Below are 19,546 nucleotides of genomic sequence, written 5' to 3'. Positions count from 1 at the left end.
ATCCTACCAACTTCTATTTGTTGCTTTAAGCACACAAGATATTAAGGCAAGGGACATCATAAAGCCCTTCATATTAAGGTTCTCTTTTCCACAAAGAAACGCATGTACTTGAGTCTGCATTGTGAGTGCTAAAAATAGCCCAGCAAAAAGGGTTTTCTTTCATGCATCGTGTTACATAAAACAAACAGTGCATGTTTTGCCACAAAGTGCTATATGCAAGTATTCGAGGAAGTATAAAACATTTCCACTGGGGATAGCAGTACTAAATAGTAGTAATTTAATTTCAGCCAAAGACCAACAAAGTAGTGCTAAATATTTTCAAGCAAATCCAGCTTGGGGAAATGAGTATTTTTTAGTTTTTATTGACAAGATGAGTGTTTCATTTCAATTCAAAATTAAGTAATAAAGCTATTCTTTTACAAATAGCCCAGCCTTTTGTTATCTTAGTTCCAGATATGATTGAGAAGTGGTAATATAGCAGTCTGTGATCAGACTGGGTTTGGGAGACTGGGAGGAGAGGAGGGAAAGGACAATCATCTGCCTATGTCTGGTATCACCATCCTGAAATCTCTGTGCACTGATTTATGGGGCCTTGGCAAGCTAACATTTTGGGAGCAGCAACCCAACAAAAGAAACAGCCAGCAATAGGGAAAAAAAACCTCATCTATGGAATGTGTGCTTTACAAATATAACTCCATTTCAGCTTAGCTAAGCAACATTCACAATAAGGTTGAAACAGCCAGTGTGTGTGTATGTGTGTTGTACTCATGATGGGGTGCCTGAGCTCTTACTATGACATCTCCTAAACTATGAGCGGGCCATTGCTGGTTCTCAGGCTAGTTCAGGCTTCCTGAGAGGTGCTTTCTCAATTGCAAAATGTTTCTGCCCCTCCATTCTGAGCAACTTAAAAGTGATTTAAGTTAAATTCCTCTGACTGTATGTATTTTGTCTGTGCTTCTTGAAATGGCTGCAAGAATCAGGGATCCAGAGTACTACATGTAGAGCCTTTACTTTTCTTTTGTTTGTAGAGCCAGATTTCGACTGGACATCAGGAAAAACTTCCTAACTGTCAGAGCCATACAACAATGGAACCAATTACCTAGAGAGGTAGTGGGCTCTCCGACATTGGAGGCATTCAAGAGGCAGCTGGACAGCCATCTGTCAGGAATGCTTTGATTTGGATTCCTGCATTGAGCAGGGGGTTGGACTCGATGGCCTTATAGGCCCCTTCCAACTCTACTATTCTATGATTCTATGACTAGGGGTGGGGAACCTTTTTCAGCCCAAGGGCTGCATTCCTTTGGCCAACCTTCCAAGGGCTGCATCCCAGAGGTGGGCAGGCCAGAGGCAAAAAGGGTACAGCCAGAAGTAAAAGCATGTGGAAGAAGAGATGTGGCAGAAGTCAGAAATGCAAGAATCAGTAGTTTCTAGTCCATGGGTGCACTCCCTCTCTAACCTTCATCTAGGCAAGCAGAGGCATTATCACAGTTCAAAAGCACATTCCAGCCAAGGAAAAGCACTTGAGAGTGAGAGAGGTGTGGCCTGCAGAGAGTCCTGAGGGCTGGATAGAGAGACTTGGGGTGCATTTGCCCCCCAGGGCTGTGGTTCCCCATTGGGGTGTCATTGTCAAGGGTTGTGGGGGGTCTTAAACCTTGTATCTTTTTGGGAGCCCAAAGCTAGGAGTAGGGGAGGAGGAAGAAAAGAGAAAAAATACATTTGGGGGGGAGAAATTCTGTGTGTATGTGATGGTGTTTCAGCTTCTAATTATGTTGAATATACATGTATTGTGCATGATAAGGAATGCCAATGAATATGCCAAAGAATGTGTGTGTGGTGCAGCCAGAGCTTGGAAAAGTTACTTTTTTAAACTACAACTCCTATCAGCCCCAGCCAGCATGGCCACCGGATTGGGCTGATGGGAATTGTAGTTCAAAAAAAGTAACTTTTCCAAGCTCTGGGTGCAGCCAACACTAGAGGCTAGGATCAGGAATTTCCATGCTTAAGTTTCCTCCTAAAACTCAGAAGCTCTATCCAAACGCAGTTACTCTGAGGCTTAGTATGACAGCCAAGAAGGGAAACTCAACAAAGGAAGTTCCTTACCTTACAGCATGATGATGATGATGAAAAACTGCCTAAATGGGCTAAAACCCCTTTTCTAACATTCAAGGTATGTGTGGAAGGAGGAGTGACACAGGGAGATAGGAGAAGGGGGTGGAAAAATCCCTTTCTAGAAGGTGGCAAAATTCAAAAGGTTACAAATTCCTATGCAAAATGAGTGCTTGGCCTGCTTAGAGAGTGTGAATTCCTTCATTTAGGAAAAACAGACTCTGTCTTAACCCAGCAGCAAAAACACCCCCAGAAACAGCAAGTGGTGGTGGGCAGAAGCCTATGCACACAGCAGTTTTAAAAAAGGTTGTTTTCCTTTATTGCTGTAGGGCTTTCTAAGTCAGTTATGCAGACGCCAATGAAGGTCAATTTGCAAACGAGCCTTTATTAGTTCCTGCTTCAAAAAGCCAAGACAAGTTGTGGAGAGTGATAATTCTGTAACTGAAGAAGAAGAGAATGTGAACCCTGATGACAGCATCCCATCTCCATCATCAAGAAGTTTGGTAGCAGCAGGAGATAACATGTATACACTGAATTCAGTAATTCAAGCAATATCTCTGACAGTGAGAAAGGACAGTCAAATGGTGACAGTGATAGAGAAGCAGAAAGCAGTATTCAAATCTGGCCAGATAATTCTATAATCTTAAAAGGTTGATAATCTTAGAAATGTGTGTGGCTGTAACTATCATGAAGGGACCCTGCACTTCTGTATTTGCCAATACTCTACTGTTCCCCATTCCTGTTTTAGAATAAGCACGCTCACCATTTTCTATTATGGTAGGGGCCATGCTCCCAAAGGGAAATCCAGAATCCCATTTTTGTCTTTATATATTTGGCCAATCAGTGACTAATAAAGTGCAAGTTCACAGGAACAAGACAATATGTAACCACCAGACCATTCCAGATCATTCCATTCTAGGGAGCAAAATACTTTTTAGTGTTGTCTGCTGGGAAAAAAGTGAATCACAGGTTTAACTTTATAATATAAAGGAAGTAACTGGTTTTCTGGGTATTGGTGTATGGTGTGTGTAGAATAGACTGAAGCACTTGGTCTGCCTGGTAGGTGTATCTGCTCAGGATATTATGGCCTAAATATAAAAATCAATTAATTTTTCCCTGTGTGCTCCACTTTTCTTGATCTTATCAGTATTAATGTAACATAAGTGCTAACTACAGAATCAGCCTTGTCAACTCTAATATAAAAGGTCGGCTTTTGCTGTTGTGATGCTTTTCAGCCTTCGGGGAAATATATGGCATCCTGCTTGACTTGCCCTGTGTGACAATAGCTTACTGAATTATTCAGGGAAAGCAGGATAAAGAAGACTTTGCAGCATGCACTGTGCTTCTTGCTTTGATTGCAAAGGCATATGCTTCCTTTATAAAATCCTCGTTTCAATTATTATTATTATTATTATTATTATTATTATTATTATTATTATTATTATTGTTGTTGTTGTTGTTGTTGTTGTTGTTATTAATATTAATATTAATATTAATAATATTAATATTAATAATATTAATATTAATGTTAATATTAATATTAATATCCAGTGTAATGAACAGCCATTGCAGGGAGGGGTGCAAGCAGGATCATGACACACTGTGGGAATAACCTTTCTCCCCACACCATGATCCTGATGAAAATTGTCCCACCCCCAGCTAATACTGTCCCTTAGAGGAGGCTTTGCTCCTACAGCTAATAGCAGGTGGTGGTGGTTTTCAATGGAATCATGGAATGGGGGAGTTAAATCCCCCTTTGCTGGCCCTAGCCCTGCTCATCCTCCCCCCCCCTTTGGCTGCTATTTACACTGGGAAAACTAGACATGTTGCATTCATGCCATTAGTGTCACACGCAGCTTGGTTCTAAGTCAATATTTTGCCTGACACAACTTCACACATATGCATATTGTACAAAATAACAAAGGTAAACTTACCCATGTACATGCTACTCCATGGCAAAAGAGGCAGCAGGATTGCCACAAAAGAGGTAATGGAAAACCAGCAGAAACACAGAGTACAAAAAGCCGAAACATACCAAGATGTTCACATGGTCTGAATCGTACTCTGTTTGACCCAAGAATTCTACTATATATGATGCCATAAATATTAGCAGTTGCCCATTTATGATATTATTTTCATACAACCTCTCTCTCTTTCTACTCTCAAACTTGGATTGCAGATCTGATTCATTGTCTTGTGTGCTGATGAGTCTTTTATCCTCAAGCCATTCACACACCATACCGACTCGTCACTTTCTTTCTGTGTGTGTTCCTGGATTTTTCAGAACAGATAGCAGTAGCAAGAATGGAAATGGTACAATGATATATGTAACAAGTGCAATAAAATAAATAAATAAATAAATAAACAAAACAAAACAAAGCAAAAATAAGAATGGCATAGTTAGCAAAGAACATTAGGATGAACCAAGATGAAGTAATTCAGAAGAAAACCAATTGGGATTGGCTATGAAAGTCAAAGTAAAGCAAAGAGTAACTGAAATAATATGAAATAATTATATATATGTTGCCCCTTGTTGAGAAAGACAGATGGTACATATCATAGAAAAGTCTTTTAAAAACCAACTTTGAATGAGTAGCTGTTGGTAGGACTTCAGGCAAGAAATGACTAATACCAGTTCCACATAATAAAGGCACTTTATTTGCTATAATGCAAATAGTGGTTGATGACTTGGCAGCTAAAGCAGAATCTAAAGCTGTCCATCAACAATAGAAGGCAAGAAAGCTAGAAAGAATGAAATGAGAATTGGTGCCTAGAAGAGATTTAAATTAAAGGTGAAGTGAATATTCACAGCAAGTCTGAAATTTTTAAAGATCATGGATTTGCATGAAGCCCCTTCAAGGCTGAATATTGTTCTACAGAAAGGAATACATGGACTTGTTTTGCAAATATGAAAAACCTGTTGATTTCAGCTCAAGCATGGACAGAAAGACAACAAAATCTCGTTTTAAATTCTCAGCTCCTTTCATTGACCAAAAAATTGAGGATATAAAGACATGGGTATTTTATGTCATGTATACTGAAGGTAAGAAATCAGATGGGTGCAAACAATTATTTGGGGGAGAAAGATCATGATCATACTGAGGATAGTGTCTTGTACCTTATTTTGCCTCCTCTGCCTTCTCCGGAGCCTGAGAAATTCCTTATGTTGCCTTGACACAAAATTCACTGCTGCATATTCCAGCAAGGCAGCAAACACAAAGAGAAGACACACAGCCATCCAGATGTCAATGGCCTTTACATAAGAAACCTACAAAACAAAGGAAACAGGGGAAAAAGTCATGGCATCTTGTAATGAGGAACGACAGATCTGCATGAGATGAAGACAGAAAACATCTACAGAGATGTGGGTTTGCGCAGAGAGCCATTACTAAACACTGCACACTGCCATATAAAATTAGGGCTGCACTGAATGTTCTCTAATTTTGCTATTATTCCTTTTGAAAGAGGCACATTTGATCCAGCCACACAGATGGCCAGAAAACATAACATCCTGAACATTCACACTGTTTTGCTGCTGTTAGGGGACCCCCTTGCTCTGTTCTTCTCCATGCCATCTTCTTCACCCTCACAATCCTTGTTGAGTCCATCTGCCTGCACTCTCATCAAGTCCAATTGGTTGCAATGCCCCACACAATTGTATTTCTTCAGATGTAGCACCATCGCATCATTGTCAAAATCATCTGGGCCACCACAGCCAATAGAATTAAATGGGACTGTGACTGAGAAGTATGGGGGGGGGGGGAATGAAGAAGAAAAATGGTGCCCAGAAGAGCAGCAAAGAAAGGGCAGAGATGCATTCAGGAAATGTGCAGGAAATTCACTGAAATTAGAAGGCACTTTTCAATATTCTTGAGAAACAACATGAAAGCAAGTGAAATAGCATTACTTTAGTCCTAACAGAAACTCCAAAAGGAACTCCTTACATGAAGGTGTTTGTTTTATATGTAAAAAAGTATGATTACCTTTTCAGTGCCTGAAATCCAGAACTTTATCACCTGTCCACCACTTCATTCTGCACAATGTGTAGAATGGCTCTACAGCCACAATGCTGTGCCCAGTGAATAGGGAACAGCAGTGGCTGGTGAGGCAGACTGAATGTAGAAAGAGGCTGCCACCACAGGGCAGCAAACATCCTAGCTTCTGGACAGTGCTTGGAGAGAGAGAGAGAGAGAGAGATGCAGGAAATGGCTGGAACAGTGCCCGCAGTTGCTCTCAGTCACCTGTCAGTCCCACATCACCAGCTGCTACTGCTAGAGAGTGTGGCTTATTTCCATATAAACATACAGCAGAACATGTGTATAAGTGGAGTCAGACGGTATAAAGGCAGTAATTGATACTTTTCCCACCCTATATGATTGGCTTCCATGAAGAAATGTCAACAAGGGCAGATTCACACCATACATCTCCTACTGGGAGAAAGGGTGGGATATACAATTAATGAATGAATGAAAAGCACATCCCTTTAAATCACATGATTTCCCCTGAAGAATCCTGAGAACTGTGATTTTCCCCTCACAGAGCTACAAACTCCCAGCAGCCTTAACAAACTACAGTTCCAATAATTGTTTGTGGGAAGAAGTTATGTGCTTTAAATGTATGATGCGTGAACAACAGCATCAGAAGAAGTATCACATCTCCCAGTTTTTGGGAAAAGAAGAAAAGGCTCTCCTATTAGGACCCAAGAAACAAAGACAGCAAGAAGTGGATTTTGTCCATTATCTTGATTTTAGAACACATTCTTAATAAGCAAAACCAACCTCCTGATTTTCATCCCACTCCTCTTTCTCTGTTTGTTATTGATTCAACACCATCCCAAGCAAGGTACTACCTCCCCCATAAGTGAACAAAATGTTACAAAGCACTTCCAGTTTTAAATACATGAGGTGATGTGGCTCCTCTAATACAGCTGTACTTGGCATTCTTTGTGAGTCCTTCTAAATATATTTTACAATGTCTTCATAGCTTTTGCAGTGCAGCTTCCAGTTCCTCCTCCCTCCATCCCATAAAGCCACCCCCCCTTATTAGGAATGTATGAACACCTGGAGGGTTTCTGAGTCATCTTATTGTTGGACATGAAGTCACAAGGATCAGCATTTTTGGCTGAGCAAATCCTCTCCTAGAGTGAATAAAGGCACTGAGGGCAAAATAATAAGGAAACCCTGACTTAGACTTCCTGCCAATTAAACGTCCAGATGCTATGCTCACTGTATTATTTTAACCCTCATATTTAGTGCGGTGCTGAATCTTGCCCTCAAATTTCTAGATAATCATTGACATGCAAAAAACAGAAACTTTTTTTCTGTCTCTATCTCAGGATTCTTTAGACATTATTTTATATTATTGTTTCAGCAGAATTTGTACATTCCTCACTTATGAGGCAGGTGAGAGTGTGTGTAGGTGAGTGAGTGTTCCAATGTACAATCACCGCTGGACCTTCTGCAGCCTTTCCAGCCTGCACTTCCTCAGAACCCCACAGCATGTTTGGCTGGGCCTCCCCCCTTTGTGCCAGCACCCAGGAAGGCTGCAGAGTGCAGACCATCAGAGAGATGATCTGCAGAATGAAAGAAAGGACAAGTGCCCCTTGGATACCTTGAAAGAAAGACAACAACAATAGCAGCAAAAAAGACATCCCACCCATGAGAACTCTCTTTCCCCTTTGATAGTTTTCAAATGCAATTTCTTTTATCATTAATTGATGGAGAACGGTAGAAAAAACACATGAGAAATTTTGAGGATAGCACTTGTAAAAGTGCCGTGAAGAAACCCAATCATAACCATTGGCTGTAAAGGTATACGGTACTGTTTTGCAGTGGTGTATTACTTTAATAGAATAATCCTATGCTTGTTTGTTCAGAAGGAAATCCCACTGAGTTCAACGAGGCTTACTCCAAGTAAGGGTGTTTATAGGATTGCAGCCTAAATGTGTTACTGGAAATAGGTGCTTTGTAGGTGCAGTTATTTGGAGGAAATGGAGTGCCACATATACCAAAATCTATAAGGTTTTTCATAGATTTCACTGAATTTAGGTACAAGCTGTCTCTACATATTTACAAGTCTTTATGTGAAAGTGTGTACACTTGTTTATTTGCACAGCTCAGCTATTGTGTACACAGGTACACAGATTGTACACTTGTTGATTAAAGCGTGAACACCCCTTATGCCTTTTCAGAATTCTTTGTGTTTTTTAGTCTTTGTATTGGTGGCTTGTTGAAATGGATGTGTGATTTTACTGTTTCCTACTCATTATTTTTATATGGTGTGTGGTTGCGATGTAAATGTAACTGTACTGCCTTCAAGTCGATTCCGATTTATGGCGACCCTATGCATAGGGTTTTCATGAGGCTGAGAGGCAGTGACTGGCCCATGGTCACCCAGTGAGCTTCATGGCTATGTGGGGATTCGAACCCTGGTCTCCCAGGTCGTAGTCCAACTCATTAACCACTACACCACACTACTGCATGTTTTTAGCTGATGTTATCAGATATTGTAAAATGGCTTGGGAAAATAGTTTTGAAAGGCAGCAAACAAACATAATTCAGAATACATAAACTGTAAATGCATGTGCAAAGCTGGGATTATTACGCTGCCCTATTTTTTGGATTTGCATGTTTATCTGCTGTTTTTATCATTTTATACATGGTATTATTTAATTTGACTGTTTTGATTTCCTCTGTAAACTGCTTCAAGATCTTTCTGATGAACAGCGGTATATAAATACTTGAAATAAATAAACAAAAGCTGCCATACTTGTTTAAATCAGGCTGTGATTTCTTGTGCTCCTAGTAGAGATGAATAGCAGATCAGCAGAGATGGTTAAGCAGATCAGTGTGGATTATACATGTGTTTTGTGCATATCTGTTCCAGAAAATTACCCCTACACTTGTGCCCATTTCTGCTGACTAATCAGCTTCCCAGAGCAATACATTCTGCCCCAAAGCAGAGCCACATACAGATTTATGTGAAAAGAAAATATATCATTATTCTCAGTGCCATACAATAAATAAAACATTATAATCCTAGGTATGAAACCTTGCATCCATAGCAAAACTCACCAAAAATCACCAAAACTCCCACTGGTTTCAACAAGATAAATATTGTCTACTTCAATTCTTATGGAACACAATTCTCATATTGACTTTTAGGTTCTAAGGGAACAAAGATAGAACCCTGTTTCTCCCCATAGTTAAATGAGATTCTTGCAGGCAAGGGTAGACAACCTGGTGCCCTCCAGATGTTGTTGACTATACAACTCCAATAATCCCTGGCCATACTCATGGCCACTAGCCACAATGGCTATGTTCTTCCACTGTCAGATGCAGCATGCCTGTGAACACCAGTTGTTGGGAATCACAACAGGGAAAATGCTCTTCTGCTCAGATCCCTCTTGTGGGCTTTTCCAGAAGCATCTGGTTGGCCACTGTGAGAACAGGATGCTGGATTTGATGGGCCATTGGCTTGATCCTTCAGACTCTTCTTATGCTCTTAGGACAGTCCTAAATTTTGAAGGGCTGTCAGAAGACAGTCCTTTACATGAAGGTGTGTTTAAGTCCAAATCTGTTTAAAGATAAGGAACCATAAAAAGGGAGAGCGGGAGCCTTAAATTTTCCCATCAACAGTTGGCTGCACTAGGTCAGCAGACTGAGCAGGCCCTCAAGTCATCTCATGTCTTCCCCCCTTTGCTGAGATGTATTTTTTTCCTATTTCAACTGTAGTAATTATTTCTAAATTTGCACCTATACATATAGATTAACAAGTACAACTTTTATGCAAATTGATGTCTTTTTTTTGATGATGCAACCCCTAATTGGCAATGTATAACTGGATACCCTGCTACTTATGGGGTTTCAATGTACAATTAAGGGCCCTCGTCTGCCCACAGATCCAGCAATCCCTTGCAATGACCTTGGATCACGAGGAATCTAAGAAGTTGCCTTACGCTAGATCAGACCTTTGGTCCACCTAGCTTAGCATCGTTTACAATGACTGGCAGTGGATTTTGAGGATTTCAGATAGGGGTTTCTCCCAACCCTACCTGGAGATGCTGGGGACTGAACCCAGGACCATCTGCATGCAAAGCATTTGCTCTACCACTGAACTCTTTCACCTTCCTCTTTCAACGAGCCTTTTAAGTCGAGACCTTCTCCCAGTCTGCGTCTGTGTTGGAATTGCTTTTTAAGATGTTTTAAAACCTTTCTTAATATGTTTTAAACCTTTTTTCTTTTTTTAAGATGTCTTCAAAGCTTTAAAAAATGTTTTTAAAGATGTTTTGTTTTAATGTATATTAAACTCTGTTTTTATGATGTTTTAAAGTGTTTTTAGAGCTTTTCTTTGCTGCCCTGGGCTCCTGCTGGGAGGAAAGGTAGGATATAAATTAAATAAGAAACAAAGAAACAAACAAACAAACTATGGCCCATTTAAACCAATCAAATGGATCATAGGAGATGCCTTCTACTGAGTCAGACCATTGGTCAGCTCAGCATTTGTCTCCACTGACTAGCAGTGGCTCTCCAGGGTTTCAGGCAAGGGTTTTCCCCCAATCCCACCTGCAGATGCTGCAGATTGAACCTGGGACCTTCTGAATGCAAGGCATGTGCTCTACTTCTGAGCTGTGTCAGCGCTATCTGTGTGGGTTGCTCTGATAAAATGGGATAATGCCAGGCATGCCATCCTAAGCTCTTTAGAGAAAGGAGTGGATCCTCTGATAAATAACTTTTTAAAATTCCATAATCTGCCATGTGGTCAAATTATGATCAATACATGCAAGGCCATTTTTCTAAACCTAAGTCTCAATGAACCATTGCTGTAATGTTAAGAGCCAACCTATCTCTGTCCTTTAATACTATGAACTCCTATGTATGCTGAATCCTTCCCCATCTTCCTTCCTTCAGCTTTTAATGACTATGAGTGATATATGTCAGGAAATGCACTTGCAGCAGCTCTTGATCAAAGATACCTGGGACAACTTTACCTGCCCTGACATCTGAAAAGTATTAAATCACTCAAAGGTATCAAATGGCACAAATAATACATGATCTATTTTTGCCCTCTGCCTTTTCTAAAAAAAAGCTTTTGTGTGAAACATTTCTCAGGGAACTCTGGAATGTGCCCCATGCATCTCCAATGTCTTCAAAGTCTCTTTTAGCTTGAAAGAGGCCTGACTTGTCACCTTGAATCTGCTGGTAGTGAAGGACTAAAAGTGCTCCTACTTGCTCAAGTGCAATTTGTGACAAAAACTGCAATTTGGGTTATACAAAAAAACCTCTTTTTGGAGAAACCCATGTATTTGAATTTATTCACAGAGATGGTCTTTAGAGCACTAGACTAGTGGGTACCACATGCTGACCCAGCATAATTGTAAGATAATGAAATAAATTGAATTTATGATTGCTTATTGCTAGGATTACTATTATTGTTTTGGTTAAGGCTACTTGTCATCACATCAGGTATGATGTGCATAAAAAGGAAGTCAAGGAATCCACAGCATAGAAAAGTGAAGAGGAATACTCAACAGTGCTGTATTTCACAACCATGCCTTTCCATGAGTGATTTTGAAGATCTAGTTTAGCTGCAATATATAGCAGTAAAATGTCAGTGGTCTACATTGTGCCCTCTTCCATCCACTTTACTACAGGGCTAAGGACAGTGTTTTGTCATCTTTGCAACAAGCCTGTGAAGGATGCCCTTCTCTGCTGCACTACATCACAATTAGAGTTGTATGTGTATAAGCAGCAACCTTCCCCTACCTTCCCCTATCTGTAGCCAGCCTTGTGCCTGTAATGCTGAACTAGACTTTACCATCATGTCTGAGCCAGGTCATAGAGTTTGTACATACATAGGCTTTTTATGCTGAATGCATGGATGGAGGGTGTGAACTAAGCATTTTGCCTAATAACCACATCATGCACACTGAACCCTTAAAGCAGAGATGGGAAACCTTTTTGACTCCACCAGGATCAGCCTTATGGGCCAAATTTGACAGGTGGGCAGGGTCATCCACCCATCAATTACATGACATCACTTTATGTCACTTGATCCCTGCCCACCTCTTAAAAGCTTTTGCATGGGGTTTTCAAGCAGCTTCAAAGCACTTTTGTTGTTTTGAAATGGTTTTAAGACAGCTCTACACTCTCATTTGAGCCTCTGGAAGCTCAAATGGGAGCAGGGGGCTGTCTTAAAGCCCTTTGCAAAAACACTTTTTGAAGCAGCTCCATGCGTCTCCTTTAAGAGAATGAATGAGTGGGTGGGCTGCATCATACATTGCAGGCTCCTTTCTCCTCCTCCCTGCCCACCCACTTAAAGGAGAAGTATGGAGCTATTTCAGAGTGTTTTTGTAAAGGGCTTTAGTCCCACTTATCCTGCTGCCTGGGCTGCACAATCCCGCTCCCTGCTGAGACCAGGGCATGCAGCCAATGCAGGATTAAACCCTGTCCTCACACTGATGGGCATGGTTTGGGCAAAAGGGCCTCGCAGACCAAATTGGACCCCCTGGCAGGCCAAGATTAGCCCATGGGCCAGAGGTTCCTCATCTCTGCCTTAAAGCAATTGCAAGATTGCACTAAAATATGAATCACATCTTATTTCATAACTCTACCTTATTGTCTGCATTGGGGTCACAAACACACAAACATGTATATTTGTAGATGTGGGGTCACATTTGCTAGCCCCAATGCTCACATTCTGCATAACATTTTACAGAGCTTGGAAAAGTTACTTTTTTAAACTACAACTCCCATCAGCCCCAGCCAGCATGGCCACTGGATTGGGCTGATGGGAGTTGTAGTTCAAAAAAGTAACTTTTCCAAGCTCTGCTTTTTAAAGAGCCTCTGTATGTACAAATTCTGTGACCTGGTTTGGACATAATAGTAAAACATAGTTCAGTGTTACAGTCACAAGCCTGCTTCTCCCTCTCCTCACTTCCTCTAGTATGGCCACAAGGAGAATGGCATAGGGATGGGGGGTGGAATTCATTTGGTCTGCTTTTTGCAGTGGACTGATCCAGTAAGTCCAATGCTCCCAAACCTGCTTGCAGGTCAAGACACAGTTCCAGTTGGACTGGGTAGTTCTCTGCATTTTGCAATGCATTTTTTGTGCACAAAAAATCTCTACAAACATAAATATTTTACATTAAAGGAAGTGCCTATTTTACTGGTGAATGCAATGAACAGCATTGAAAAGTATATATTTTACATAAACGAGTGCACAAAATGCATGCTGTGAGAAAGAGCAGACCTATGATTGAATGCCAGGCAAGACCAAAACTGCTCAGCCGATCCCTAGGTCAGAAGCATCCACTTCCATAGTCAGTTTTTTTGCAACCAAGAACTACAATCCACATAAGCACAAATAAAAGGAGCAGATACAACCACACAAGACCAATCACAACAATAATTATTCAACCGCTGCCAAGGTAATTATTTACTCCTCACAAAAGCCTGCTGAAATAGGTGAGTTTTCAACTGGTGCTCATCAGAGGAGAACTGCATCAGGGTGATCAATTCTAAATAATGGGTGTTATCCAGTTACTACAAATTTGCATAAAGAGGGAAGGTGTTTGACAAATGATGCAGAAGTCTAAGAATAGTCACACCTTCCTCTCCCCCCCCACTTTTTAAAAGCACGTTTTTGGTTGTCATGTTTGATTGTTATTTTTTTAAAAAAGTGCTCCAAGCCATGCACTCAGAAGAACTCATATACTAAAAAGCTTCCCCTTTCACTTCAGTGGAGGAAACAGGATTTGAAGCCAAGGGCTGAAAAAAGACACAGGCACCAGTGCTGGGCTGAACTAAGGACAACTTCATTGAAATTAAAAAAACCTGCAAAAGGAAAGCTATAGGTGCGGGAGATAGCTATCAAATACCAGCCTATGCCTGGAGCTATTGGGATTTGCAGGATTTGCTGTGGGGTTTGTACAGAATACTTCTAGCCCTGATTGTGATCCTCGCCTCTTCAGAATGAGCGTGCTCAAACTATCCATATCTATAAGACCAGGACATTTTCAAGAAGCCAAGCAGGATGAAAAGATGCTTGGTCAATAGCAATCATAATATCAGGAGATACCTCATTTGCTCACATTCCATCATTTAATCTGTAGTTTTTAGTGTCGCCAGGGCAATTGTCACTAACCAACAGACTTAAATTATTCATTGCTAATATGGAAAGACTATAAGTCATAAGAAATAAACAAATATTCTTCCTTTCATAATTGTGACTTGAAGAAAAATATCAAAAATGTGTGTGTTTCGGAAAAGGCTTCAAACGGTAGAAACGAATACAGGCGGAGGCATTTTTTGTGTGTAGTCTAATCACAAACAGCAAAGTTCAAGAGGTGTTTTTTTTTTAAGCCAATAGCTTCAGGTGTACCTTTTCTAATTTTAGGTTCTTCTTATTTGGCTCACTGAACTGGATCACGGATTACTTTTAATGGTTCACTTAGTTGTGACTACTATAGAAGCTACAGTGTGAAAATGTATTTTCTTAATGTTCTGCAGTCACCTGCATAGGAACAGCCATTCTGAACGTCACCAGTGTTCTCAATGGCAAAGGCAATGCAGCGATGTGACACGGCATGCACACGTGCACACACACCTACACAGACACCCACACAAGACTTAACTGGACAATCCAAAGCAATTACATTTCCAGCTGTTAAATACTGCATGCCTTTATTCGTTTTTGGCACTGCTGAATACAAATAAAATAATAGCTTTATTTTAACCTTAAAACTAAAACAGTCCCATCACAATTTTAACAGAATATCCAAATAAAATCAATTCAATCAAAAGGGTCCCCCATGGGAAAGATATCAAAAATATCAAATTTTAAATGAATTATGCAGTTCACACTTATTACTGTGATAGGCTTTTGGGGCACAGACCACCATCAGCTCTTCTTAAATTCTTTTGGACTTGCTCAACTAGTTCAGCCTTTGCCAATCTTGTGCCCTCCAAATGTTTTGCAATACAATTCCCATCAGCCCCAGTCAGCTAGTCCAAAACGTTTGGAGGGCACGAGCTTGGCAGAGGCTGACATCCACGGTAAGCAAAAATAATGGTATTTCCTATTTATCCACTGCTTTTCCTACCTACTTCTTCAGCACAGGTCCTCATCTCCATAATATCTCTCAAAATGTAATCCTTCTGCCGATATCTGTAGTTGGTGATGTAGACAGGAATTCTGCTAACCACTAGATGGGAAAGCATAAAAGAATTCTAACATGGCTATATTTGCATTCAGGTTTTATGTTTCAGCTTTTCCCTACAGTTATGAGAGAGAAAAAATGAAGTATTTTGATTCCTCAACAGATATGTGCTTCTTGAAGAACAGAACAACATTGTCCAGAGCACCAGTGGGTGAAATTCTCTTGATTCACCTCACAAATAATTTTTCCTTTCCTTTTTAACATTCCTGAAAAATGCTTGGAAAAGACTCTTGAGGATATTTAAAGGTTTCCTGAAATAGCTACCGTCACCCCCCTGTACTGTCCCGTTACTTCCACCTCTTTCCCAGACACAGAACAACAACAATATGCCTTTGAGGAGGTGAGGAGTAACCAGTTGGGGCAGGCGGGCAGGGAGGCTCACAAAGACAAGAGACACCTTTATGACTTCTTAACTGTGACTTTCCCAAGCATGCGGTTGTCTCAGCCTCCCAATTCAATTGGGCAAAGCTACATATTTTGTGCTCCCTGAGCATGCTCTGGGGCATCATTTGTCTGTAGCGAACATGTCTGAAAAAGTCCTCTCTGTTGCCAGCTACACTTCCACATTTTCAAAGAATAGGAGTTGTTTTTGCTTAGGCTGTGTACACAATGCACATTCCTGTTTACTCTGCAACCACTGTGCTCCCACTGCTAATTTTTGAAGTCACATACACATGATGTTAGCCACAATCCATATCAATCCTGTCACTTCTTGAGACATACTACTGTTTGATTCATCTTTCCTCAAACCAGCTTCAATGCAACTGGAAGACTTAAGTCATGTTCGCTTTTAGTTAGCCAGGTGTGTACATTTGAGGCAGCTGTTGTGCATGCGCAGATGAGCACACATGTACAAATGACAGCTTCATGAATACGAATTTGGGGGAGAGGGTTGCAGGGGTGGGGAAACCAAACAGGTAATGTGTGTCAGGTCAAGACATCCCTGTCGCCTCACTGATGTGTATAGCAATGTGTCAATGTGACTTGAAACACAGTGGAGGAAAATGACCTTGCTGTGTTTTAAGCCACTAATGTGCATATGCCGTCAGAAATGGGCTGGGGTTAGGGACTGTCTAAAATCCATTTTGAATGGAACCTTTCTGTCATGGATTAACCCCCAACATTTAGGAGCTTTCCAAGTGCTTAAATATATTATATAGTAGTCATTTCCCCCCTCAGTGTCCTTGCAAGCCCCATGTGCTGTTTTTGAATGTTTGCAGAGCAGGTGTGCCAAAGAAAGTTACTTTCCTTGGGCACCTGTAGATATCATCCTGATTTCTATGATCCTGCAGGCATTCATCCTGATGTGCTTACACAAAGCTTATGCAGAAGTTAGATTATATCCAGTATTTATTGACCATTAATTCTGATTGTTTGCATGACGGTTGTATGAAAATGAGCATTTGTCCTGCATTCATCTTAAATTGCTTGTGGGGTGTTTACATGCCTTCCTGTTAACCATTTGTTCACCCCACACTGTTCAAACTGCAAAAAGTGTGATTCTTTGTTAAAGTGGATGTGTTAGAGCCTTTTAATCTAGTTTAAATGTACAAACCTAAAATTCTGGTGTGTGCTTGAATCCTTCCTGCAAAACAGTCTGGTCACAGTGTGTCACAGTGAAAGGTATTCAGATGGCTCCTTCTAACAACCTGTTTATTCAGCATTCATCCCAATTTGCTTGGACAAAGCTTGCATGGCAGTTAGACTATGCCTGACCTTTACGAAGCATTTTGTTCTGATTTGTTTATGGGGCAGTTATATGACAATGAACATTAATCCTGATTTTCATGTGGGGTGTTTATACATCTTCCTGTTCATCATTCCTTCCTTCCACATTTTTCAATGCATTTTCCCATCACTTTCCTAACCAGAAAAAGTAAGTTTTTTTTAAAAAAGTGCATTTGTTGTGGTAGGGTGACAGAGTGCTTTAATCTACTTTAATTGTGCAAACCTAAATTTCCCAGTATGTGCTTGAATCCCTCCCACAAAATATTGTCTGGAAGTGCCCAGTGTGCTGTTTTCGAACATCTCATGGTAAAAAATATTTGGATGGCATGTTTTGTGCATAGTTACCAAGGGAATACAAAGAGTGATCTCCCTTTCTCTCATTTTGAACATCCTTTTCATGGAAAACATACAAACAATATTGCAAAAAGGTACTTCTCCCCTCCCACAATCTCTTCTTGAACTACAGGTATTTGTTTTTTAAATCTGGGTTTGTAAATGTAGATGTATAGGAACTTGTTCTTAAGCTAGCCCAGTTTAATTAGATTCCCTTTCATGTTGTGCCTGGTGTAAATGAGTGTGTGTACATATTATCTTATTCTCATTCTCACCATGATGGCTATCTCTTGATTGCCTGCTGTCAAGAAAACTAGTTAGATACAGTGCACAAATCAAGCTTTATTTATTGCTTGGCTTTGAAAGATGACCACATCAGGTGCCTGCGGAGCTCCTTTATGAAATGCTAAGACAGCGAAAATAGTGTATGCTCCTCTTATCTTGCTTTCCTGAACTCCTATAGAAAACCTAATACACAAGCTGGGAGTTCCAACTTTTCTGACTGTCCGTCAGCTTGGAATAGTTTATTGATCATACTAACTGGGTGTATCAGGGTAGAGATAAACAATGAATCAATTTTTCCATCATGAGCCTCCCTCTTTGGCAAATATCCACATTAGGAATGTGCTACAATTCTGTTCAATTCAGATTTGGTACCAAATTTTTCATTAATTCGCTTATTGTCAATGGTAGTGCATCAGGTTTTTATGTAGCAATTTTCGGCAGCAATTTTCAAAACCCTTTTTTAAAAAAAAATATCTGCCTCTAAAATATTGATATTAGGAATGATAATTGTATTGATATTTCCTTTCATTTATCAATATTTCCTTTCAAAATATTGCTATTTCCTTTCAAAATATTGATATTTCCTTTTAAAATATTAATATTTCCTTTCAAAATATGACTATTAATATCAATATTTTTTGAAAGGGAAAAATGGTTCAGTAAGAGCAGTGGCTAGTGGACAAAGAACTAAGCTGAGTAGATACCAGCCTGTTAAGTCACCTGCATATTTTCAAACTGGCACTGACCATCAGATCCCATCCCTAATCCACACACATTCGGACATAAGCCATTGAGGAACAGAGACTGTTCTTAGACTAGCCTAGTCAGACCAAAGGGATGTGGGTTCAATTCTAGCTGAGGCCCCATCTGCACTATAGCAGTATCATATGACTTGAAACAGTCATGGCTTCCCCCAAAGAATGCTGGGAACTGTATCTTGTTAAGGGTGCTGAGAGTTATTAGGAGTACCCTATTTCCCCTCACAAAGTTCTCAGAGTGGTTTAACAGTCAATTCAGTGGTGTCACTAGGGTTGGTGTCACCCGGTGCGGTAACTCATGGTGTCACCCCCATGGACCTCCTCCCGTACCAGACCATACACAATCCTTAGTAATGTTTTTTTGTACTAATGTTACTCGTAAATTGTAATTCCCATATATCACTGAATATAATGGCAATAGTAGTGACATAAACAACTAGCAAAATTAAAATTACACCTTTAAATTACAATATCATACGCACAGCTCAAATTCTTGCTCTTATCTCTAATGGGAGTTAATTATCTTGCATATGCCCATAGTAAATTTTCAGATACTTTCAGACCCTCAGCAATTTTCAAGTGGTCTATGTAGAAGAAAAGTTTGGGAACCCCTGGTATAAGACATCTGCTTATGTCCCTATGCTGCTCTCACCCCTCATTTAGGTGCCTGGGATGCATGCATGTGGACATACCTCCTTACAATTATGGAAAGTGATTCTTAATAATAAGTCTCCAGACACAAAGTTACATAGGTATTTATCAGTTGTTTAGTAGAAAATTCAGAAGTGCAGAGTCCCTTCATGATAGTTGCAGCCACATACACCCTTTTTTGTTCCTAGATTGAGATCTATGTTAATGCATTATCTCACAACAAACATATCTAGGAGCCAATCAGCATGTAAGTGGAGAGCATTAGCAACTGAGAAGAGACTTCTCAGTGGCTGACTCACCTCCTTTCACTCTGATTGGCTCCAATCAGCAGGAAAGGCAAGGAAGCATATTAGAAGACTCTTCTCAGTGACTAACACACTCCCTTTTCATGCTGACTGTAGGATGCTTGGAGACATAGGGACCCTGCTCCCAAAAAAGCAGAGGGACTAAGACCCCCTGGGCGACT

The 19,546-nt window shown here is 40.3% G+C and overlaps 1 protein-coding gene across 2 annotated transcripts in view; it reads right to left on the bottom strand.

Moving 5' to 3' along the window:
* Positions 1-19,546, bottom strand: part of GLRA2 (glycine receptor alpha 2) — a 217,117-nt gene that overhangs the window by 35,400 nt on the left and 162,171 nt on the right. For both annotated transcript variants that reach the window (XM_061629427.1, XM_061629428.1), the window contains exon 8: positions 5,225-5,374. In XM_061629427.1, the coding sequence (XP_061485411.1) occupies positions 5,225-5,374 (150 nt within the window). The remainder of the gene's footprint in view (positions 1-5,224; positions 5,375-19,546) is intronic.

The sequence above is a fragment of the Rhineura floridana genome, chromosome 5 (assembly GCF_030035675.1).
Source record: "Rhineura floridana isolate rRhiFlo1 chromosome 5, rRhiFlo1.hap2, whole genome shotgun sequence".
Taxonomy (NCBI): domain Eukaryota; kingdom Metazoa; phylum Chordata; class Lepidosauria; order Squamata; family Rhineuridae; genus Rhineura; species Rhineura floridana.
The sequence above is the reverse complement of the archived record's forward strand: the minus strand, read 5'-3'. Positions and strand labels throughout refer to the sequence as shown.